The sequence below is a fragment of the Aphelocoma coerulescens genome, chromosome 2 (assembly GCF_041296385.1).
Source record: "Aphelocoma coerulescens isolate FSJ_1873_10779 chromosome 2, UR_Acoe_1.0, whole genome shotgun sequence".
NCBI classification, from domain to species: Eukaryota; Metazoa; Chordata; class Aves; order Passeriformes; family Corvidae; genus Aphelocoma; species Aphelocoma coerulescens.
Window position 1 is genome coordinate 14,572,985 of NC_091015.1, and position 25,673 is coordinate 14,598,657.

Consider the following 25,673-nt stretch of genomic DNA (forward strand, 5'->3'; position numbering starts at 1 on the left):
GCCATGCAGAACAGCTCCGGGAAAAATTTGAACATGCATAGAGAACAGACAGTAAAAATGGTATAAAAAGAACTCACCTCTAGCATCAGGGGTGCTCTTGGCAGAGCGCCAAGGCACCCGGCCATTACCTCTTTGCTTTATTTTATGTGTCTCTTATTGTCTTTATATCAAACCCTTTAAATTCTCACAGGAGACTGAACCTCGTTTTTCACATATGTAACAGAATGATCATCTCAGTTGGATTTCCTGCCATTTCTGTATGCAACCTTAGGTGCAAAGCAATGATGTTCATAGCCATCAGTGGTTTTAAATCAGGCTATTGTGAGACCACCACTCTTGTCAATACCAGGTCTTTACAGGTGGATCAACCAAGAACAATTTTGTGCTCTTTTGAACCCTTTGGATGCTAATTTTTGCAAAGCTTTTTCAGTGCATAATTCCGTCATCCTTTAAAAAGCTTGTAAATTTCCCTCTTTTTCTGTTTTACTATATTATAGTACTGGCATGAATTTTTTTCTGCAGCACCTGAGCCAGCTCTTTTCTGGAGTAGCTCAATAAACCACACAGATGCTCTCATGATCACACTTTGCCCCAGCCCCTACCACTAACAAAGCCTATGGCAGCTATGGGATGGTCTCCCTTTGAGTGTGCAAAACTTCACTTGCTTGTTCCATGTCTCTTTGCTGACAGTAGAAAATGAGGGATCTTAAATCCCATTTCTGATGCTGAAAGAGCTCCTGCAGAAATCACAGGCTTTTTTGCCTGGTTCTTCTATGTTCCCAAACTTCTCTCTTCCGCTTTGCCTCTCCTATCCCAACTACTTTTCTTGTTTTCTTCTGTAAATGAAGCACGTTCTTCTTGAATTCAAGACAGTCATGCTCCTTGCCTTCCTCTCTGGCTCCCAGACCGAGCAGATAGACTGAAAAAGCAAAGGCTGCTAAACCCCCATTGCCGAGACACGGAGCGAGATCATTTGTTCAGTGATTCACACACATACACCAAGCACAGACAGCAGCAGCCATGGGATCGGGGGTTCAATTCTAATACAAGCTTCGGCAGGACTCTAAAGAATATGTTCATATGAGGTTTTTCCCCCAGTGTCAGCCTTGAGTAGTTTTAGATAATCAAAAGCAGAGCCTACAGGAGCCCTACAGGAGTCTGAGATCAAATTGCAGTCTTCAGGTTCTCTTTTATAACTCCCACATGAAAGGATTCTAAGAGTTTTCCTTTAGCAACAATGGAAAACAAGGCATATCTAATTTAATTTTTTAAATGAATAAATTAATTATCAATTTTTGCTACAACTATAAAAAATTTGCTTCAGGCAGGCACCCAGCAAGCTGAGATACAATCCAGTGGTCAGTTTAGTAAGGGTTATAAACAGTGAAAAGCAACTAAGAATAGAGATTTATGATGGGATGTTTCAGACAACATATGCTGGATGCTTTTAATGGTTAAGAATATAAACAAAGTCCAAAAGTGTGTTTCTTCTTCAAAAAGAATTGGAATCGATGCTTTAGGTAGTGAGCAGACAGATTTTTTTGCATGAATTTGCACAAATTATCTGAAATGAACATCTAAAATGTGACATTATTCCCAGAGCTTGCTTTTGCTTTTAATTAGTCTATCACTATCAGAATATTAAATATGATCTTGGTGATTAGGAACAAATTAGAGGGTTTTCAGGTTTTATGCATTTCCAGCTAAAAAGTGAAATAAAGCTGATTTTTAGAATTACTTACATTTTTGCCAAGAAGTTGTTACTATGTATCAGCAGAAGCACTCTCAACACACGTTTCATCCTTCTAGCTCACATAAAATCCTAAACTTGATTTGGACATGAGATACATTCCATATCATATTGTTTGCTGGAATGAAAAGAAGCTTTAGTGTTTTGCAACGAGGTAAGAGCTTCACATAATCTAGTTGGACTCCAACAGTATCTTAGGCCATTGAACTCCATCCACCAATCTTCTAACCTCAATAAATCAGTTAGTGAGTTCCTCAAGCTGTTGAGGAGTCTCTTGGTAAAGAGACTTGAAATATATTTCTATTATTTAAAATATATTTGCACAAGCTGTTTGAGCCATAAAGTTTTGTTAATTTTAATTACACTTTTCCAGTGTCAGGCAATATTGCTGGACTTCATAAGTCATCTTAATAGCCTTTATTTAGAGAGTGCACTACAAGCAACAAAGAATTTTGTTTGAGATACGCTATATCTGGCAGATTAATCACTCTTTTGTCCTGCAAATTGACTTGAAAATTTGGAATAAATTTGACCTGGAATGCACCTGAAATTCTCAGAAGTCATATAATATATTTTCCCAGCACACTGCAAATTAAAATGAGAAGAGTACTTGTGTTTGCATTAGGCACACTGAATGTCAACAAGTATTGTCAACCAATGAATCTCAGAATTTAATTCTTGGAAGGTCAGGAGGAAGCAGCTTTAATTTGCTTCTCCACAAACACCTGGTTTAAAGATTTATTCAAACATGTAATGTTCTTTTAAGACCAAATCAAGACCACTTTACTCTGCTGGAACAATTTTGATGGTTAATTACATCATTATCCCGATATAGCTTCCCTGTAAGGCTTAGGTTTGCCAATTCCCTTTGCTTAACATGTTTTTATTGCTGGGAAAGACTGAAGATCTAAAAGAGCTGCAAGTCATAAAAGAATTTGTAGAGGTATGTTGCACAGATCATAAAGAGAAAGAAACATGGTTAGTGAACTGACAACACAAATTCCTTACATAAATTACTTTAATAAAACACATTGGTTTTTACTGAGGAACTTTACCAAAATTTTTTATCAGCTGCATGGGGGCATACTAGGCTTAAACACCAAACAGAACAATTCACTTTTTATGGCAACTGATATATAAGTTTTTCTCATTACAATATATTACTTTTAGACAGTCTTTTATCCCAAGTGTCAAAAAATGTATGCTACAGACATTACATAACAACATAGAAGATGGCAAATATATTCTCAATTGGTAAAGAAAGCACATTCTGTAATTGCGACAAAGTGGGAAATTTTCCAGGATGCTCAGTCTCTGCCCTGTTCTCGTGAGACCACATCTTTAAACACAAGTCCTCAAGGCTGATCTTTTGACACATCTTGGCACCAGTAGAGATAACACAGTGCCCTCTTTGAGCACACAGCTTTGTTGTGTCAGCCTTTAAGTAGGTCATGTCAAGGAGCGGTTGCTATTTTGAACAACAGATCAGAGAAGAGAAACTTCATGACAGAGTCCCTGACAGGGATCTGAGAGCATACATGTGGTTCAGCAGAGCTCTTTTACCAAGGGCTCCCACATCTGGAATGGGACATCATCAGCCAGTTCTCCTATGAGCTTGCACAGAATCAACCGCTTCAGAGTGGGCATTTCCATCTACAGAGTTCATAAATGTTGACGTTTTTTGTTCCAACATAGTTAAAATTAGTAATTATCTACTCATATGTCTGTATTGTCTTTGTGGAGTGTCTGCTCTGTCAAACATTCAACAGGTAAGCAAGGCCAAGCACATATTTTCTTGAGAATCACATCATTATGAGGTTTCTTCCTTGACTGAGATGATCTTACATTGGGCACTACATGTCAGCAAATGTATCTTTAGCTACATCCCCTTTGAATGGATAATAAGAAGTAGAAGTTTCTTCAATACATTAGGGTAAAGGATGTTCAGCAGCTGAAACATGTACTTCTGTGAGTAATAATCACAAAGTTGTTTATTATGCAGCTAACATTTCTTTTTCCTTACGTACAAAAGTAAATTAATTGAAAAAGTAGCAAATAATTCACACTCCTTTCATAAGAGTAACCTTCTGTCATAGGAAATCTGAGGATCCAAATCCAGCAGCTGCATAAGAACATTCCTAGCCATAAGTTGTGAATAATTCCAGAAATAGATGAGATAGAAGCATTAATATATCTTGCTGCTTGAGATACAAAGGAATAATTTCTAAAATAGCAGCCAACTAAAACAGGTTTTCTGACATGTAAACCTCATAGCAATTATGTTTAAAACATTTAATTGAAAATCGTAGACAGATGCCTGTGTATATCTCATATACTAGATGTTGTGGACTAGCACTGCACCTTCTACAGACTGAGCCCATATCTTGGCTTTTCCAGACAACTATTTCCACATGTGCTTATAGGTGTGGTAAGGTAATTGTTGCTGCCCTGCATAAGACAGCACAGTCCTGCCGCATTTTTAATCACAGCGGAAAAATAAACTAGTTACAACACGAGCCCAATTTAGAAGACTTAGCTTACTTCATAAGATAAACTAGGCACAGAAATATTTTTCGCATTACTCTGTGAAAAGAACCTATAAATGCAACTAGATTATTAGGTAATTCTTCTGTCATGTGGAGCAATTTTGAAGAGTTCTCCTTGCACACCTATCGTAAGTAAAAGCACATCACTGAAATCCCTGAGCTGAGAAGTCTTAAAAATGGGGGATGCCTGTTTACAAAAGGTCCCTGTTAAAATTCACAGTAGTTCCCCCTTTATAATAATGAAAAAAGGAGTACTTTTAAGGGAAGCACACTGCTCATCTGAGTCATTCTGGCCTACTAAAATATACTAACTTATGAGAAAGGCTCCCTATTACTTTTTCTGGGTTTTTTTATTACTATCTTCAAGGCTATTTGAAAATTTTCCAGTAAAAATCATTATTTCTGTTAGGAAACTGACTGAACTCAGCCAAGCTGTGAGTTTGCACTTAGTTCCAACCTGAAAGTTCATGCCTGGATGTAAGAGGCACAGTTGTAAAGGTGTGAGACTCTTGGGAATCTCTATCAGAAGGGTTTACCTGATGTTTTTGTCTAGATACAGTCCCTAAGTTTTGATCGACTAGATTTACAGCCCCTGTAATAAATACATAAACAAACTTGCAATAAATTAAACCTAAAAAAATTGCTGTCCAGATTTTCTCTTTTTTTCAATTGGCATGAAGAGGTGGTGACAGTCTCCATCCCGGGGGTGACACCACGGGCTCTGGGCTGCGTGTGCTCTGATCACGCTCGCCGGGTTCCAGCTCCAGGACACACGGATGCAATGAGGCTCACGGGAACACTGGCAGCTCCCTGGCATCTGTGAACACCTCACCCATGTGGATTTTCCCCTTTTTTAGCTATCAGAGGAAAAGAAACGTAAACAAACTAACTAAAAACCCCGAATACCATAGGTTTCTCTCTCAACTGCCTGCTTTAAGGCTTTATTTCACGCTCTGCCCCTCAGCTTTCTGTGTCATACACAGTGCTCTCCCCAGCACTGCTGTGCCCGGCGTCCTTCTGGCTGCAGGGCCACGTTGTGACACCTCTCCGACACCAGCTGGATCGGGGCCCGACGCTCCTCGCCAGGGCGGCCGGCGAGGCCTCGTCCCTGCAGCCCTGTGGCCGATAACCTGCCTGAGGGAGCTGGGGGTGTTTAGCCCGGAGAACAGGAGGCTCAGGGGTGATTTTATCACTCTCTGCAACTGCCTGAAAGGAGGTTGTAGGCAGGTGGCGGTCAGTCTCTTCTCCCAGGCGACCAGCGACAGGGCAAGAGGACTTAGCCTTAAGATCGCCCAAGGGAGGTTCCGGTTGGACAGTAGAAAGAATTTATTCACAGAAATGGTTATTAGACATTGGAATGGGCTGCTCAGGGAGGCTGTGGTGGCTGTCCCTGGATGTGTTTAAGGAAAGACTGGATGTGGCATTTAGCTGACATGATGGTGTTTGGTCATAGATTGTACTTGATGACCTCAGGTCTTTTCCAACCTAACTGAATCTGTGATTCTGTGCGGATGACGCCAGGTTGCCCGGGAACATGGTGGAGTCACCATCGCTGGAGGTGTTTAAGAGGTGTCTGGATCGGGCGCTGGGTGATACGGTTTAGTGCTTTAGGAGTCACAGTGGTAGCGCTGGGTTGACGGTTGGACTTGATGATCTTAAGGGTCTCTTCCAACATTGATGATTCTATGATTCTATGATTCTGTAATTCTATGATTCTGTAATTCTGTAATTCTATGATTCTACGGTTCTATGATTCCAGGTGCGCCGGGACACGGCAGGATGCCACGGGCGGCGCTATCGCAGCCCCCGCCCGCCTGAGGCAACCCCGCCCCTGCCACCGCCCCCAGCGGCCCCGCGAGCAGCGCCCCCGCCCGCCTGGGGGCGGTGCCGCGCCTGCGCACAGGGCGGGGCTGGGGGTGGGGCGGGCGCTGCGGAGGGTGACGTCAGCCGCCCGCCCCACCGGCGGGGCGGGGCGGGACCCGCGGCCGCAGCCGCCATGGCCGGTGCCATGTTGGGGAGGAAGTGAGAGCGGGAGGCGGCGGCGGCGGCCAGGAAGGAGCCCTTCCCTTTTCCCTCCTGCCGGGGCGGGCGCGGGTTTCCCGGCCACGGCGGCTTGCGACACCCCCGGCGCGAGCGGTGCGGCGGCGGCAGCTGGCGGCGGCGGAGCTGAGCGCCCCGGAGGCGGCGGTGGCCTAAGATGGCGGACCCGGCGGAGTGTAACATCAAAGTGATGTGTCGCTTCAGGCCCCTCAACGAGTCCGAAGTGGCCCGAGGCGACAAGTACATCGCTAAGTTTCAGGGCGAAGACACAGTCGTCATCGCGGTGAGGGGCCGCCCCGCACGGGAGAGGCGGGAAGCGCCGCGGGGGAGGGGGTGTCAGGAGTCGGCGGGGTCAGACGCCGCGGGGATGGGCGCGCTGTGAGGCGGGAGGGCGCGGGAGCGCCCGCGGGCGGGGACGCCTCGGGACGGGGAGCGGCCTCCCTCGCGTCCGAGGGAAAGGGGAAAGGGGGCAGGGAGAGCTGCGGACGGGGGGGCTGGCCTGGGTGTGGGCACGGTGGGGCAAGGGGCGGGAGGCGGTGGGGGCAGAGGGGCGTGGGGCTGCGGGGACAGGCCGGTCGGGGCAGGTCAGGAGACCTTTGACAAAGGCTCCAGCGAGACGCCCAAGTGCCGAGGTGCAGAGTGAAGGCGAGTCCCGCAGTGTGTCCGCCGGCCGGGCGGTCCCCGGGCTGTCCGGCCGTGCTGTGTGACCGCTAAATACGCGCTCAAAATGCACGCGTGGGAGCTGCCGCCGGATAATTGTCTGCGGAGAGTTTTGGGGAAGAAATGCAGAACGACAGTGCAGGCTCCAGAGAATTAGTGCTTGAGATCTGTACATTAGTCTTCAGCTGACAACTTCTTTCGGTTGTTCTTAAATCAGAATAAACAGACTATTTGCCCCACTACGTGTTTGTAAATGTATTTTAACTGGAGTCTCCTTGCAAGCTATGAGGCCCGTTGAAAACAATATAGGTGTTGCAGGGGAAAAGATAATCCTCTCCTTTTTGTTAAGTGGATCATATTTAGCTGTAAAGTGGAACTGGAATATAAAAATAAAGTACAGTAGTTAATTGTCTTGTTTGCTTGGTATTGTACAAACACACTTTAGCCCCAACGTTTATTTTTGTTAACTTTTAATTTGTGTTTTCATGTAAACATATTTCTTGAGAGAGAATGCTTGATTCTGCATTGCTGAAAGTACCTTAGATGCTAGTTATCTGTGTTAAAATTTCGGGGGTTTATGTTTTGTTTTTTGGGCTTTTTTGCACAGTATGAAGATGCAGGAGGCAATTTAATAAAATACTTTTTTTTTTAAGATGAGTTACTAAATACTAGTGCTTTAGTCTGTTAATATTCAGCTGAATTTGTCTATAAAATATGGAATTCCATGAGTCTGGAGTGACAAGAACAATAGCATGCTTGTGAAATGAGGTAATTTGGGTTTATTTCAGCTGGCAAGTTACTGTCTTGGAGTACGTCACTTCTTTCATGATGTTGTACAGGTAAACTCGGAGTAAGGAACCAAACCTGGAAAATGAAAACTTAACTAGAGTGAATAATCTCACTTTCATCACCCATGCATTGTGACACTGCATAATCTGTTTATAATCTACTGTTTAGTTTAGAAACCTTGATGTGTTCTATCTTAAAAAACAAATTTTCCACATTTTCTTGCAGTAGTCCTAGTATAAATGAAAGCGTATCTTTTTAAAATACTCTTTAAGTGCACTTTAAAATTATCCAAAAGGTAGATTGTGCCGAGGTTGTTCTACATCTGAATAGAACAGTTTGATGGAGTGCTCCTGAGGGATCACGTGGGGCTTTCTGCTTAGGATTGATGTTTGGTGTTGCCAGCTGTACCTTGGTGATTTCTGCTTGGTAAAAATCAGAAGGAATTTCCCAGTTGTCGTGGGCCCAGGACTTGCCATTTCTGACCTGGAGAAAAATGCCCCCAAAATTATTAGATTGGGTAGCAGTGACAGTATTTATGTCTTGTTTAATAAAATTTGAATAAAGGTTTGATATTCTCTGATTTTGTCTTTGTAATGGTGGCTATAGGACAAGATTGATATGCTCCAAATTATGACTTAAATCTCTAAAACTGTTGGGACAATAAGTTGTGTTTGCTGGTTTTGTTTTTAACACGTTAACTGACTTTTTAAAAATTTAGGGACCCTCTAACTTGAGCCTGTAGCCAACCACTACTTGTTTCTGTGTGTTGCAGTTGCCCAGAGGAGGATAACAGAAGCAGTGCTCATGAAACAGTGTCTGAAAGGCTTCCTCCATAAGCTCTGTGTTTGGTTATTTCATCTCTTCGGTTTCTGTCCTTACTGCTACCTGTCACGTTGGCTGCCTGTTGAGCAGTACTTGAGCCACTTTCAGTTTTTTATAGCTGCTTTGCTCAGCTGCCTGAAGGGCTCGGCACCTCCTCTGGGCACCTGGTTTGGTGCTGAACAGTGGAGGCTGCTTTAATAATGCCTGGGAGTTGCCTGTAATGGTCGATGGGAGGTGAAAACTGGGAGGCAGCAGAAGCAGAGCTGATCTAGCAGTTTTGACTCCTCTGGAGGAGGGTGGGGGGGGAAATCAGTGACTATAACCAAACCCTCCTCCTTCCTTGACTCCCCTCATCTCTGAGCTAGCTATATTCCATTCTTTTCCTAGCTCCTATGTAATTAATGTCATCATTGTCTTTCTGGACAAGTGAGTCATTTTGATTTACATTAGATAAAATAATAGTTTTAACTGTAACTAGTGTGTAACAGCAGTTTGAGGGGACATACGGTGTTGGTCTGCTTTAAAGAGCAGACTCTGAAACAAAGTATTTTCTTTCCATAGGATGAAACTTTTTTAACTAGTAAAGAGCTCTTAATTTATTGATTAAAGGTGGCTTCTTTCCATCTTAATATTCTATCAATTATTTTTTCCTAATGGCTTCTCCTGTTAATTAAATACAAGGATTTTGTTAAAACAGATGGTAGGGTGACTCGTTATATGACTTTTATGTTAAACATTAGAAATGTACCTCTATGTGAAAATTGACAGCAATTTGCTCATGGGTTTCAGGCTTTTGAGTAAGATGGAACAGGGAGGAAGAACAGTTTGATAGAGGATTAGGTCCTTTGGTTTTTCAGATATAAAACTACATGCAACTGAGTAGCTGTATAGTTCTGCATAACATATCTATACATCTTCTTTAAAAACCTTTCTATACCTAGTCTTGTTCCTCTTAAAACTGCCCCAAAAGATACATTAGTGAATACAGTGACACTCGGAGGTTTGGAACTGAAGCCTGAACCAAAACCAGTACGACCCAGTGTGTGAAGTAGTGAGGCCTTATTGGTGTGCACAAAAATGGGCAGTATGTCTCTGTTGTCCAAATGTATTTTAGTAACAATCATAGTATATTACTTATTTGTATGGCTTTTAGGAAAGAATCATGGCTACCTGTCTGTGTTTTCATTTTTGTTTAAGTACTGTTTTTATTTAGTGTAATCCTGGAGAGAGTTTGAGATATTTGGCTTTCTTTTTCATTATCTTTTAAACTAGTGTTGGATCGTAAATGAGAAGGGTAGGTTAGAAAGTTGTTAGAATCAGGTAATGAAGGTCACTTGCTACTGCTGCATCTTTTAATAGTAGGTTTTTCAAAAGAAAAATGCTGAAGGCTGTACTGGACTGTATAAATTCAAGAAGTGAGATGCATTCTTAACTTTATTATTGTTATTGTTTGCTAATGCAAAAGAAAGCAGTGTTTAATTGAAGACACAAAAAATGCATCAGGTCTACAGTGGAACTTTAAATATGAATTGGGAATTGCAATCTGTAGCTGAAAAATACTGTTCTTCCAGTGTTGCTCTCTAACTCTTTTTCTTACTTGATTCCATTAAATGTTGATTAAAAAAGATGCTTTTCAGATGACAGTGGTGTGATGATTTAACAGAAAACAAATATTCTGGCTTACAGGAATCTGTATAGGGAGAGCTTTTCTCTCTGGTTGCTGTGCCCCTTGCTTAGAAACACCTTGCTCATATTTGTTGGGGGTTTTTCTGAAATTCAGTGACATTTGTATAACATCAATGCTTGCTTTTCTCTTTAGAAGAACCTTTTTACTAAAATAAAGTGTGGCTGAAACATTTATTCAAAAATTATTCTGTTTCCATTCTGGAAATTGAGTTTCTAGTTACAACGTTTTAAATCACATGTTTTAGTCATTTCTAGCAATAAATAACTGCTGTAAAATATATTAATACTTGAGTTGCAGTATTTGCACAGAAATAAGAAAGAGGACAAAAAGGGCTGAGATTCGCTGACTGTTCTGTATCAGCTGCACTTTTGTGTGCATGGGGCTAAGACAAGAGGAAAATCCTTTATCCTAAAATGAAACTATTAATTTGTAGTTGTGCCTTTCCACCCATTGGCCGTGCTGAACTCGATTAGGTGTGTCAAAGCAGCAATACCTTAGCTTAGTAAAAGGAAGAACTGAGTCAGGTATCTGACATCATACTTTCCAGAAATTATTCCATGTTGGATTATTCTTTTAACATATTTTGCGCTGATGGGAAGAACATTATTTAGTATAGATGCAGAAGTTAAAGGCAAAGTAAGCCCATTATGTACTACTTTAACCTTTCACCAAGGATAGGCTAAGCATGGGTAGGTATTGTAGCACTGTTTTAACTGTCCATTCTAGCAAAAAAACACTAAAGAACTTCTGGATGTGTTGTGATAGAAAAATATGCTACTGATTTTCGAAGTGAATTTTCACTGCTGACTTTGCTTCAGACATCAGTGCATAAAAAGTAAGGTGAATGAACTCAGGTGATCTTATAAATAACCAATTCTGTACTTTATGGAAAGTTGCAGTAGTAATAAGGGTTTGTTTTTTTTTTATTACTTCTATGGAGATAACCTTAAGTATTCCTCAGACTTTTGATGTAAGTTTTCAGTGTAGTTGTGATTGCAGCTTTTTCTGTAGTCCTCATTGAACATATTGACAAAAAAACTTTTCCAAAAAAACCCACATGTACTCCAAACTTTGTATAATTTAAATTGCCTGAGCATCATTTTATGTAATGGATAACTAGTCTTTAAGTTAGCTATGGAGCTGTGTGCTTCAGCATCATCCCTTTATTAAGATTCAGTTTAACTACTGCTAAGTCATGTTGGCAGCTGCACTTTTCTGAAGGCTATGAGAGCACTTGGAAAGTTTTCACTGTGAGACCACATCCCTTCAAGTACAAGGCAACTGTGAGAGCTGAAGTTGTCTTGTGGTTGACTACAGACAAAAGAAGTGCTAGGCAAGGAGCTAAAAGATTCAGGGAGAGGAAGTCAGTAGCTCTGCTTGTTTGTGTCGTATTTTATGTCTTGCTTATAAGGCCATATGTATTAAATTGTAAGGCCATATGTATTAAATTGTTAATAGAATTTGAGCACCAGTTTTCAAAAATTTCTGGGGATGTCAAAGCAGCCTCATGCTGTGTTAGTGACACAGCTGCTACAGCCCTGTTATGGACACCATGTGGTAATGCTGCTTGGGCCTTGTGTGTCTTCGGTTCATCATTAGATCTGATTGTTTACTGCTTGAGGAAGAAAAGGCATCTGGTGTAGAAAAAATATCTGACACTTTAATCTTTCTTGATTAATCTCTTAAAGGTAATGAGGCTTTCTAGGGCATGGTAATCTGTGTGATACTGTTTTAGCTTTGTTTACTGCAGAAAGTAGACTGTAAAGAGAAGTGATAAGGCATAGCATTGTAGATGTCAAAGATGTGAAACCATACTGAGTGGGAGTAATTTGCCTTCTTAAAACATAATTATCCTGGAACCTGCTTGTCTAAACCTACTTGATTAGATAGATACTGAATCAGTGATGAAGGAGCAGGGACATGCCACTAATATGGATTTTCATAGGTGTGATTAAAAAAATGAGGACATGTAAGCAAATACTCCAGTTTCCACCTGCAAAGGATGGAGAAGTGACAAGTGACAACAGGACCCCTTGTGAGGATTCTTTAGGCCAAGATTATTAAATTTTATATATTGGTAGCAGTTGTTAACTTGAGGGAAATTGGAATTGGTCATGTGCTTAGCAGATTTCGCTATATAAACAAACAAGATCAATTAAAGGCAGTATTGCCCAAATGAAGGCCTTGCAGCTTAATTTTCTGTGCTTATTAGTCCATGGCATTCATCATATTTGCTGGTTTTTATACTAACATTGTGTTAAACAAAAGTGACTGTAATTATATGAGATACAGTAATTTGTCTCTGTTCTCATCTGGAGGCATTTAAATGGCAATTGGAGAGTAGATAATCTAAAAGTATTCTGTGTCTACAGATCACTCTCGAATTAATAATATTTTTCTTTAACACAGATAAAGAGTAGTTCAATTCAGTGAAACTTTGCTTGGCAGAAGAATTAAAGACGAACTAAACCCCTCTAAATGTTGTTTAAAAATGTAGAGAAGGGAAACCTTTTTAGAACCTTCTGCAAATACCTGAAGATTGCAATATGGTTGCAGATGAGTGCAGGTTGTGCCTACAGTTCTTTCTAAACAAGGGATCTTTCTGCGATTTGGCATCAGAAATACTCTGTAGTGATATATAAATATGTGATGATGTATTTGTATACATTCAAACACATATACTATACAAAATAATGTTTACATGTTAATGTACTTTTCCATTCTCATCAGTGTCATATTCTGTTGGTAACAGCAAAGATCAGATATGTTGTGATCTGTGAGAAATACTTAGTATTGTTAACAGTTGCTGCATAGACTGCTAGAAGATTGTATCCAGGACCTTTCCCTAGTGCTTTTAAAATCAATTAATTGGAATGATAGTTATCTATGTACTTTCTGGAGCAATAATTTGAAGGATGGTTTAAATCTTAAAAATACAAGCATGCAGATTTCTAATGTCACATGGATCATTTGCAATGACGTTGGACACTATCACTTTTCTCACTCTATTTTTCCAGTGTACTGTGGTAAATAGGATGCTCCACAATGGAATTATTTCAGTGCCTATAAATATGCACTTGAGCATGAAACAGATTTGATTAATGTTTTGTGATGTAGCTGAATTGCAGTGTATGGTGTAGCTGATTACTATGTGTGAAATTGGAGGCTTTTTGAAACTACAGCTGCTAGTGAGAAAGGTGGTGTCATCTTTTCTACAGGATTTTCCTTTTTGTGTAACGTATTCTCAGTCTTCATTTTCTTACCTCAGGGTTACTTGAACTTGTTAGTTGTCTCCCTCCTGGTGTATCTAATGGCCTCAATTCTACCTGTAGAACATAGGGATTTGAGGTGTCTTTGAAGCTGAAATGAGTAATGGAGAAAGGTGGTGTTTTCCCTGCTGTGAAACAAGTGTTCTGACAAACTTCAGCGCCCTAGGGACAGTTTCTGCCTACTGAGTCTTGTGGTTTCTTGAACATATTTATACAGTGAACATGTAATTATTTTTCCAAGAGGGCGCTTCATCCACCTGAATTCAAGGCCTCAGATAAATATGTTTAGTCTGAGAAAGCTTTGTTTGGTATGGTGCTAGATGTTATTAAAAGGCAAATGGAAGGTCAGGCCAGGGAGGGGAAATGTTGTTGTGGGTGGATGAAAGATGGAAGCCATACTTGTTTCTTTGCCAGAGAGCCAGTTCCAGAATATCCTTGTGGGAGGATGATAGAGAATTAAATTTAGGCAGGATGGAACACTTAACAGTTGCAGGGAGTTTAACAATGTTAACTGACCTAGGTTTTTAGGTAAACTCCTCCCATCTGCTTGGCTACCTACAAAATCAAGCTCTGAAAGTGCTACAAAAATTTGAGCTTTGTAAGATGGGCGTAATTGTTTATATCCTAATGGATTGTCAGCTGCTTAGAGCTGTTATGAAAATCTCTTTTCTAGAACTGTTATGATAATCTCTTTTCTAAAACAAAGCAATACCCAGTATTCCTCTCAAAATTATGTCAGATCTTCCTCATATAGTCTTTTGCAAAATGAGTCTTGTGAAAGGTCTTCCCCAATACAGCCTTTTCTTCTGTATGGGGAGCTTTATTTTCACGGTATCTTATATGGCACAATAATTTGCATTGAATGTTTCTTTTTGTGTTTTTTTTTAACAAATACTACCAAGCCAGATGCTCTGTGTCATGGGGTATAAGCTGTTTTTAATAATTTGTGTTTACCAGAGTAAACCTACTACCAGAGTAGAAGAAAATAAGGGGTTCTCAGATGTACAGACCGGGCATTAGCTTACTTTGTAAATCAAGTAACTTAGGTCATGTGGCAGAGTAGTTTTGCAGAACTGTTTAGATAACAATTTAACACCAAATATATTTAATTCAAGGCCTTACCCTTAAGCAAGCGTGTGAAGATTTAGGCAGCACTATATAAGCTGATTTCCTCGCTACAAGTGCTTAAAATAGAAGATTGGGCTGAGACAGTGTAGGATACTTCTAAACTATTAACAAACACCTTCCAGTTCTGCTTCCAGCATTTTTTGATAACTCTTCTCTATTGTGTTTTTCTTTTTTTGTAGTCCAAGCCATATATATTTGATCGTGTATTCCAGTCAAACACATCACAAGAACAAGTATACAATGACTGTGCTAAAAAGATTGTCAAAGGTAAGGTGGAAGAGCAACTTTACCATAAGAAAATACCATATTCCTGTGGATTTCAGTGTTCAAAACTAATACTTTATTGCTGCCTTTTATCTTTGGAATGTTTAATAAGTGCCAACATGGATTGTAGCACTATACAGTCATCCTGTAGTTGAGCTATTAAATTATGTCAGTGCTTAACCTGCTGTTTCAGTTGATTGCAACATTTGATAACATTTACCTGTTATGTTTTAGGGTTTTTTTTACAGTTCTCTGCAATGATAGTTTGAAACAATTTGTCAAAAATTAATCATAATAACTGCTATTAATAGGTTTGAGGTGTGTCATCTGCTCTCCCCATAGCCCCCCTGCCCCCCCAAATTTACTGGTGGAAAAACATCATACAGAAGTTTGTTTGGAAGAGTGTAAGAGGAAATGAAAATTGTGAAATATGAGTTATTGCTGTGCATGTCAGGGTGTACAGTTTCTCCAAAACTGAATTGTCAGAATTGGCCTAGTAACTTCAGAAAATCAAATCTTGTCACAAAGAAGGATATGCCACAGTAAGTTTTTGTAGTAACCAATTAACTAGTTCCCTGAAAATAAAATTGATTAATTTCTTGAGGGCATCAATATGTTCTAATTGACCCAACTTTCAAAACAGCTTTACAAAGCCTTGTCAGAAGCTCCTGAAATATCAACTGTTAGTGACAAGAGAATATTGGGTAAACATATGGAGGTCTTCATCATTAGAAGAATGAATTGCTGTGGGAAATCCATGCTGCTGCAAGTATTTAACTGTTTAATGAGTTAAATAGTAATCAGGCTCAGATCAGAAGTTTGCTTCTTTAAAAACTGGATTTAGCCAAGAATTGCAATGCTGCCCCTTTTCTCCACGTAAAACTCTGGGCTCTGTGTGGCATTTCTGAGCTGTGCTACATCGACTGGCAGGTGAGTTCTAGTGGTGAAACAAATGGGTTAACGGGCATGATGGAGTGTCAAAGACCTCACCATTTGGAGTATCCACTCGTGCTTGTTTTTGGAAAATAAAAGTTTGCTTGCAGGATGTGATACTACAGTAACTTACATGTAAACAAGCCACCCACCACCCCCTCACCCCTCAATTCAAAACTTTGAAATAGAAGCTTATGGCCTTAGAGCAAGATATTTATAACTTAGGGCATTGCTCATTCTCATGACAAATTTTCCTGAAGGCAGAAAATATGATGGTGTTCTCATGTTTGGTTTCTTCTGAGATACCAAAGACCATCTGTTCAGCCTGGCGATTGTATCAATTTCCTTTTTGTTCCTGACTGTTAAGTCCTGATTTTTCTGTTGAAGAAACATATGCTTCTGGCACAGGAAGCTTCTAAGACACTGTCAGTGATGGCAAAATGCATTAGAAGATGTAGGGAGGAACACACTCCCTCCCCCTAACTCTAGCACAAGGTTCCCAAACATTCAGTGATTTAACTTGCTGGACATTTAAGGACCTGCCTGCTTGCATTCTATTTAATTCAGCTTACCTTTAGAAGAAGGAAATGAATGCTAATGAAAATACTCTTTCCCTTTAGATGTACTTGAGGGATACAATGGTACAATATTTGCTTATGGGCAAACATCATCTGGAAAGACACACACGATGGAAGTAAGAAAAGTTAAAATAATTTCCTCTTACTGTCACTGTCATGTCTTTTCATCACAGTAGTCTTTGCTTTGTAGAAATAAGATGTCTGCTTGTTTTCTTGCAACATTTTGATACCCCATTATTTTTTTTAGGACTGAGAATGGCAATTAGTGTAGGGTTTTTCAGCCCTCAGTAGCAGTATGAGAAAAACAATAATATCAATAACATATTTTTGCTTGTAGTAGTTTGGGAGAGTTCTGAGGCTCTTCTTTTCACTTCTGGGGAATGCTGGGGCTAACTGGATGGCTGACTGTACTTAATAGAGTGAGTGCATCATACTTGTCAACATTTTGTCTGCTAACCTGAACCAGATGTTTTGTGTTTGAATACTGTTTATAATGCTGGATTGAGTATGAATTTTTTGTTGTTTCGTATCTTTTTCTGTTAAGGGGAAGCTTCATGACCCAGATGGAATGGGCATTATTCCAAGAATAGTGCAAGATATTTTTAATTATATTTACTCCATGGATGAGAATCTTGAGTTTCATATTAAGGTAAACTTTTCTTAATTTTTACTTATTTAATCTGTATTAAAACTGGAAGGTAGTCTGTGGGTAAATGGATATTCTGTATCTGTTTCAAATGCCTGTAACTTGGAAACCTGATAACCTGAGTTATTTCTGAAGTAACTGATTCTTCTTAAGAATTATCTTAACACTTTAATTTTGTTCCATTGAACATTGATGGAAACTATGCTGATAACCTATGGCAGTGCTGATAGTGGTTGAAACTTCTGATCAAAACAGTTTCTTCTTAAAGGTGTATTTTAGTTCAGCCTTAAGAACTTGAGCTGGATGTAGTGTTATGTGGAAGGTCACAGTAATCATGCTGGATCCTTGTGATCAAGAAGCAAAGCATTTTTGCTTTCTGATGTATCTCTGTTCCTCTTCTTACTTCTAGGTGTCATATTTTGAAATATACTTGGATAAAATAAGGGACCTTTTGGATGGTAAGACTTTTATTGGTATTGAACATATAAAATAAATTATTCTGGAGGAACATATTAAAAAAGCCCCTTATGTTACTTAGGTATTCATTATGCTAATAACCTTTGCATGATAAAGACACATCATGATGGGAAAGCATGGAGCTCATCTGTGTAATATTACTGAAGCTGCAGTGGTGGTGGTTTCTTGTATGTTAAGTTTTTGTAAAGTGTTGCTGAGAGGTAGCATTTATGGCTTGGGCATGCATTGTGCACAGTGTTTTCATTCAGTTTCACCTTAGCTTTGGAATGGTTTGTCTTCCAGTTTCAAAGACCAATCTTTCTGTTCATGAGGACAAAAATAGAGTTCCCTATGTGAAGGTGAGCATCAGTCTGATATATTTTCATCTCGCACTTCTCTAGTGTGCACCATTTACTTCTGCCTTGTTGGTGTGGTGTCATTTTTCACAACCCCCTTTTTTTTTTCCGAAGGGTTGCACAGAGCGTTTTGTATGTAGTCCAGAGGAAGTTATGGATACTATAGATGAAGGAAAATCAAATCGACATGTAGCAGTTACAAGTAAGTATCATCTTCTGTTTCCCTTTAGTCATTTATCTGTTTGCTTCTGGTATACCTTAAAAAAGTAGGGAAGGCAAAACCAGTGAGCTAAATAATTCAGGTTTTTGAAAGGGTCATGCATAAGCAGTTTCAGTATGTCTTTCAGAAACCAATAGTTCATTTCTGGTTAGATGATGTTGCTTACACTGGGATTGAAAGGAGAAAGTAAGTCATCATCGAGGAACTGTGAATCACTGGAGAAAAAGGTGTAGTTCTCCTTTAGGAATAGTGCAAAATCCCAGTTTGTGGAATTCGTTTCAACCTAGAAATATGTAAGTGTGGCTTGTCCACAGTTGATCATTCTGTTGCATACTTTAAGAGCAGCTGATCAGAATTCAGACCTGCTGCAGATTTAAGCAGCATCCCAAGATTTTTGGCTGTAGCATGCAGCTGAGTTGCAAGGAGCCATGTCATAGGTCTCCAAATTCCCACAAAGAAGCAGGATTTGGAATTGCCGGAAGGGTTAGAGAAGACAAGGAAAGTTGTAGGTGCCTGCAAAGTAAGACTTGAGTTCTTAGCAACTGAGGTGACAAGTCTCAGAGCCAATTAGAGGATATTGCAGTCTTCCTGTGTCTAGTTCTTTATTCAGGAAGAGAGAATATACAGTCATTAAGAAAATGTTAGGGTTTTCTTCTCATTTCTCCAGTTAAGGATCAAAAATAAAAATACAATGTTCCTTTTAAGGAATGGTTCAGTCTTGCAGTTTTGCTTCATTGCTCCTAAGTGAGAAGGTTCTGAAATGAGGACTGTACCAAGGAAATTTGGATAGAATATTATTTTCTGTTCTTTGCTTCTTTAACATCAGTAAGCTGGTACTTTTAGAACTGTGAGAGATTTATATTTAAAAGGAGGAAGAAATAGGCAGATGTTCTCATTCAGATTGCAGTCTGCTTAAATTTTGTTAATAGATTAAAATAATACTTTAAATTCAACAAGTCTTGTTTTCTCTTAATGTTTCACAGCAGAGGGAGCAGTACAAGACAGGGATGAAAGGCTATGGCCAGTTAACATTTTCACAGAAGGATAAAATGTGGTACACTGTAGGTCTACAAAAGACTCTCCTATCAAGATCTAAATATACTTTCTGTTCTAATAAAGTAAATGAATGTGTGAAATCCGTAGTTGACAAGCTAGCAAACCTGATGAGTGAACTTATATGTGATATTAATAGGAGCCCAAGGGAAAACTGGATCTTTCTTACTCAATTAGATGATACCATTTGTTTTGCTGCCTGTAGTTCTACTGTCACTGAGAGATTACACTATACAGCTTCAGTAGCTTTGGATCTCTTGCTGCACTGTGGGAAGGTGTTGTTTTAAGTGAGATTGGTTGTACAAATCGTCTTGACAACGTGTTTATTTTGAATTATAGATATGAATGAACACAGCTCCCGAAGTCATAGTATTTTTCTTATTAATGTAAAACAAGAGAATACTCAAACAGAACAGAAACTAAGTGGAAAACTTTACCTTGTGGACTTGGCAGGTAGTGAGAAGGTAATTACAAGTTTCTTTTTCTGCTGTGAAAAGCTCTGTGTTTTTTCTATACAGTCAAGTATTTTACGTTAGTGTAATACTGATTGTTCAGTTGTCATCTCTGAGGTGTGTTAATTTTGACTTTGAAACATGGTTTCTGAATCCTAGGCTGGCTTGGCTGTTAGATACAAGCACTTTAAGCTGATCTGCATTTCTGCAGTGACTGTAAATCTGGACTAGGGTGGGGAAAGAGGGTAGAGTTCAGTTTCAGTATCTGAGAGTGCAAAAAAAAAAGTGTACAGGTGTGTGGATTAGCCAGGTACAGGAATAAAGTTTTATGGTTGCAGAATATCTGGGTTTTCTTATGTAGTGATACCAAGTTTCTTAATTTGAAATTCTGATTAACATTGATTAAAATGACAGCTTGCTTTCCTGTCAGTGGCCTAAAACAGGGGAGGAAATACATACTGTAATTGGTCTTAATTGGTCTTTTAAGAGCTGGCTTTTTGACATTTCATCTTTGCTTCTCGGTTTAGCCCTGTCTTTGTCTCCAGTTTTTCCAGTCATTTCTGCTTGCTGTTGTTGTTCCTTACATCGCTGTACTATGACCTTATTGTTGTCTCTGATCCTGTGTTTATTCTGAATGTGTTTCTTTAGTTAGAGTCTTTTTTTCTTTTAAAGAAAAGGGCTGGGTTGCCAGTCTCCTTTCTCTGTATTTCCTTTCACCGTTTCAAACTTTACTTTTGTGCATTTCCCCAGTCCCTTTGAAATACATGGAGTTTCCTAATGCTGTGTGTCAGTTTAAGCACAGGGAAGTAGTTTAACTGTAGTCATGATCATGGCTTGGTGGAAATAGTAAAGGAAGGGTTAAAGAACTGTAAAGTCAAATTCAGCCCTTGAGGCAAAAGAGGTAAGGTAAACAGAATGGCACCATGTCAGATTTTTTCACATTTCTGCTGATACCTACTTAAGTTCCTAGAGCACTCATGTAGGTCAGATTCAGTCTCTAAAATCTCTTCTCATAAATTTCTGCTCGTGAAGACTCTGCTGAATTTTCCAGGGTAGTAATGGTATGTGGTTTGGGTTTTATAATTTTTTTTGTTAGGGTTTTTAGAGGAGAGAGGTAGTTTGGTTTTAAGGATGATCTCTGGACAAACTATTCATAATACATACTTACTTTTAAAGAATTCAATATTTTTGTCAAACTTCAAAAAACATTTGAAGTTGTTAGTTTGACAGAAGTTTTTAACTATGTTTATCTTCTACAAAAAGGTGTATTTTGCAGGGAGAATATTCATGTCAGTTAAAAACATGAGAAACATCTTCAGACACTTGAGTTTTGAATGAGAAATTGGTAATGAATCAGGGAAAGAGTCTGAGGAAGAGTTTGCTTATGTGTACCTCATAAAGTTAGGGAGACTGACTTGTAAGTGGAGAAATTACGTAAGTTTTATGATAAATGTTGAAGGTGATTTTTGAAGATGCATTTATTAATGTCCTGAAATATTGTATAGGTTAGTAAAACTGGAGCAGAAGGTGCTGTGCTGGATGAGGCCAAGAACATCAACAAGTCTTTGTCTGCTCTTGGAAATGTCATCTCAGCACTGGCTGAAAGCAGTGTAAGTGTTCCATTTTGTCTTTTTATACTTAAAAGTTTGCATCTCTGAACATATCATGCAGAAATTCTTAGCAATCTCAGTGATATGAGCCAGTGCATTGCAGGTGGCCATAATTCTACAGTATTCTACAGTACTCTTGTACTGTATTGACAGTAAAGATTAATAAGAATGCTGAGGGATTCAAGCATCATACTGAAAGTTTCTTTGTGCTCTAAAGGTTACCAAACATAAAAGTACAATTTTGTCATCCTGTGCATAGTCAGTCTTATTAATGAATTAAAGTAGAATTTAATGTCTATACCTAGCAAAAGCATAGCTCATATTTCAACAAATTAAATGCGTCTGAAAACCCATGACTGATCACTTAACCATTTTCTTGGTAGACATATGTTCCATATCGTGATAGCAAAATGACCAGAATTCTTCAAGATTCACTAGGGGGTAATTGCAGAACCACTATTGTGATTTGCTGTTCTCCATCTTCTTACAATGAATCTGAAACAAAATCTACTCTTCTGTTTGGCCAAAGGTAAGTGACTTAATAGGAATAAATGTAGAATGAGAAATAAGTAAGTTGCTCTATTAAGATTCCTGAAACAAATTAATTAGAATGTTTACTTCTTTCTGTAATTCTTCAGTGTATACATGGCTAAGTGTTGTGATCTATCTTACCTCATAATATATAAAAATCCTTAAACCAGTCAGGATCCTGAAGACTGTATTTTCAGGAAGAGCATATAATTTGGTTCAAAATGTGGTTTAATGTATAGTCTTGCAGGGCTATAAGTACTTCCCTGTCCCCTGGCCTTCCCTAAAGTGGAAGAAGGTAGGAAGGAGCTCTCCCCTGGTAAGTTGAATCCTTTATTTGCCAGGAGAGCCTGTCCTCTGGTCTGTATCTAACAGTCCAGTAAACTTTGAGATGATATCTGGAAATTCCTGTGTCATTTGTAACTGAATTTATACATACTCATTTCAAACTAGGGGTTTTGTTAGGTAGCTCTTCTTTACTACTCTATTATTGATGCTTTGTTGTTATACTCCAGTTCCTGACCACTAGATTGAATCACATCATTTGCTGGAGCACATTACAAAAGCAGTGAATGTTTTGCTGGTCCATCTGGTCTTTGCTGTTAGTGTACCTCTCCCACTTCAGTCCAACACATAGTTTCCTACTGGTCTTCGCTGAGAAGTTTTGTATTATGGAAAATAGACCAGATTAGAAATCTGGCAGAATATGAATAGTTAGTGAGTGTGGAGTAATGACTGCGTTCTACAACAGCGGAGGTTTTTGGTTTCCTTTTAGAAGGTGGGAGGTCTTTCCTTTTATTATTTAGTGATTGAGCTACTGGAAAGTGTTTTGCAGCTGCAGCTATGTAGTTTCACTACCTTGTGCTCTTGATGTCTTCAGGAGTTAACAGAGTGCACTTCTGTCTCAGCCACCACAGTTAGCCCAGTATATTAATTCAACTTTCTAGGGATGTCAAATTTATGCTGAAGCCATCAGCTGTAGTAACCGAAGGCTATGTAATAATCACATAATGTAGCAGAAAATCATGTCTCTTTTAGTAGTAATGTCTCACTAAGATTTTTCAGAAAGGTACTTATAGGAGTCAAGGCAGGGCAACAGAGATGTTTAACTGCCATTAAGCTTTTTTCCTGTTCTGATTTTTGGGGTGGGATACTCAGTAGTAGAAGACCAAACAGGAAAACTACTGAGATTAAGTGAGGTGTATGGCACTGTAGTGAAAAATATACATTACTTCATTAATATGTTATCAGTGCCTGTAGTTTTGTCTCCAGACCTAATTGAATGGGATTCACCTGGCTGAATGTAGAGAATCACATCTGCAAGTTATCTAAGTAGCTTGTAACACCTTTTGGTTAGTGGGGACATAGTAACTGATAGTAACTGGTCTTTTTGGTTGAGATGAGCGGTTTCTTAGATAAGCCAGATGGTTTGCATCCTAAAAGTGTTACGCTCTCCGTTGGACAGTGTTTGCTTGATGTGAAATACTATCCTTTGTTCAAAACTGTGTGCAACTGTCCTGACCTGAATTCTTTCAGGTGAAGCAGCTGAATTTGTCCAATTCAATCAGCTTGGGATTTCTCAGCTTTCCAAAGTTATGTTGCTCTGTCCATTGACAGTTGTATTAATCCAATTGAGAGAATAGTAACTTGACAGGGAATAGAAATAAGGTTTTGGAAGAGGTGGGAATGTTTATGCTTTCACCAGTGGTATGTGGACATATTATTTAATAACCTTTATTTCTTTTCTTTAAAAATGAAGTCTCAGAGCTTTTTGCTTTTTCTGTGTAGAGCAAAGACCATTAAGAATACAGTCTGTGTCAACGTGGAACTCACTGCAGAACAGTGGAAGAAAAAGTATGAGAAGGAAAAAGAGAAAAACAAGACTCTGCGTAACACCATACAGTGGCTGGAAAATGAGCTCAACAGATGGAGGAATGGTGAGAAGCAGTTACATTATTTTTCTGCAAACTTTAGGCAAGACAACAGATGCTGAATTAGTCTTCAGGCTACCAGAAATAGCTAAGAGCTCTATGCAAGACAGTAAAGAAGGATATTAAAGCTATAGTATTAAGTCAACTTTGGAGCATGATATTTTTCACTTAATTAGAAGTTGTTTCAGTTGCAATAATCATGTAATGACAAAAATGTCTGAAAGTGTATTCATGTTAGATTGTTCAACACTTGGTTTTCTAGCAGGGCTAGAGTTACATACATTGTAAAGCTTTTATTTTGGGGGACAAAAAACTGATACTATTTGTAAGTGCAGAAACTGAGTAAAATGTTTTCTCTGCTTTGGTTGTCTGATTCAAAACAGTATCACAAGATCTTGCCTTCATTTAAAACTCAAACGTGAACAGGCAAAAAACCCACCCAAACCCCAAAGTTGCTGACAGTACCAAATGTGTGCCTGTTCCTTCTTCCTGAATGATTAACTTCTTATCAGTTCAAGTTGCTGGCAAAATGCAAGTTAATAGTGAAGCCATAAATTTGGGAAGAGAGGAACATAGGTCATACTGATATATTCTGGAGTTTGGCAGCTGTAGAATATGATTTTGCAATCTTATAGACAACTGTACCACATTCTGATATAAATCTGAAAAAAATGGGTTTGCTGAAATAGGTTTGGTAGGATGTGGGTTGATTTTTTTTTTATTTGGTTTTTTTGGTGTTTTTTGGTTTGGTGTTTTTTTTTTTGGGGGGGGGGGGTGGTTATTGTTTTATAGAGCTGATATGAGGCCACACCTGAAATGTCAATATTCTGAAAGAGCTATACTTAACATGAGGTACTGAGGTGTTGGAAAGAGCCTGTACCTTCTGAGGACTGCATAAAATGTTTTGAATAAAGCACTAAGGAATTTAGTTCAATTTACCAGAGAAGTGCCTTGGCATGTGGTGTTTTCTTCTCTGTAAAGTGTTCTCATCAGAAAAAGCTTTATGAACGTAAAAGGATAAAAGTATAACTGAAAATATTTTAAATTAGAAGCAAAGCAATGTAGAAGTAAATATGACTACTTAGCAAAACAGAGTGCCAAGGGAAAGGGAGAATTTTCTGTCTTCTGGGAAAGTTAGGTGACTTTCTAGAAGATAAGGTTTGATGTGTAATTTGGAACTCACAGCAGAGTAACTGGGTGAAATACAGTGTTTTGTGGTAAGCAGGAAATAGTTTGGATAATCTAGTGCTCTTTTTTTTTGCCAAGTAATCAACTGAACTCAATTGCTTATTAACTGCAATACTGTTAGTAGGAAATAGCTAATACTTCTCAAGGGTAATTTTGTGGGAAATATGTCATGGCTAACTGTACTAAAATTAAGTGTATTTTTAAGGGGAGACTGTACCAGTTGATGAACAGTTTGACAAGGAGAAAGCCAACTTAGAAGCTTTTGCAGTGGACAAGGATATTACTGTTACTAATGATAAACCAGCTACCACAATTGGAGTAACTGGCAATTTCACTGATGCTGAGAGAAGGAAATGTGAGGAAGAAATTGCCAAACTTTACAAACAACTGGATGACAAGGTATGCCATTCTTACTTAATGTAAGATCTCTTCAAAATATATCTTGAACTATATTATTGTATAATGTGTCTTCAGCATTCTCAGGAGGAGAAGCCAAGGGGCAGGTAGAAATCTCTTCACTCTTGCGACCTGAGGGAATGGCCTGAAGTTGTGTCAGGAGAGGTTTAGGTTGGATATTAGAAAAGGCTCTTCATCCAGAGGGAGGTTGAGCACTGGAATAGGCTCCCCAGGGAAGTGGTCACAGCACCAGCCTGACAGAGCTCAAGAAGCCTTTGGACAATGCTCTCGGGCACAGGGTGTGACTCTCGGGGTGTCCTGCACAGGGCTGAGAGTTGCACTTGATGATCCTTGTCAGTTCTTCCAACTCA

General features: G+C 39.1%; 1 protein-coding gene across 2 annotated transcripts in view; it reads left to right on the forward strand.

The window, feature by feature from the left end:
• Nucleotides 1–6,257: 6,257 nt before the first annotated feature.
• Nucleotides 6,258–25,673, forward strand: part of KIF5B (kinesin family member 5B) — a 35,819-nt gene continuing 16,403 nt past the window's right edge. Inside the window, exons 1-12 of one of the 2 annotated variants that reach the window (XM_069006516.1) lie at nucleotides 6,258–6,619; nucleotides 14,871–14,958; nucleotides 16,509–16,582; nucleotides 17,011–17,115; nucleotides 17,522–17,570; nucleotides 17,872–17,927; nucleotides 18,039–18,126; nucleotides 19,537–19,661; nucleotides 21,155–21,259; nucleotides 21,643–21,788; nucleotides 23,576–23,724; nucleotides 25,112–25,305. In XM_069006516.1, coding sequence (XP_068862617.1) covers nucleotides 6,494–6,619; nucleotides 14,871–14,958; nucleotides 16,509–16,582; nucleotides 17,011–17,115; nucleotides 17,522–17,570; nucleotides 17,872–17,927; nucleotides 18,039–18,126; nucleotides 19,537–19,661; nucleotides 21,155–21,259; nucleotides 21,643–21,788; nucleotides 23,576–23,724; nucleotides 25,112–25,305 — 1,305 coding nt within the window. In that variant the 5' untranslated portion in view covers nucleotides 6,258–6,493. The remainder of the gene's footprint in view (nucleotides 6,620–14,870; nucleotides 14,959–16,508; nucleotides 16,583–17,010; nucleotides 17,116–17,521; nucleotides 17,571–17,871; nucleotides 17,928–18,038; nucleotides 18,127–19,536; nucleotides 19,662–21,154; nucleotides 21,260–21,642; nucleotides 21,789–23,575; nucleotides 23,725–25,111; nucleotides 25,306–25,673) is intronic. The other variant, XM_069006514.1, reaches the window with a different exon arrangement.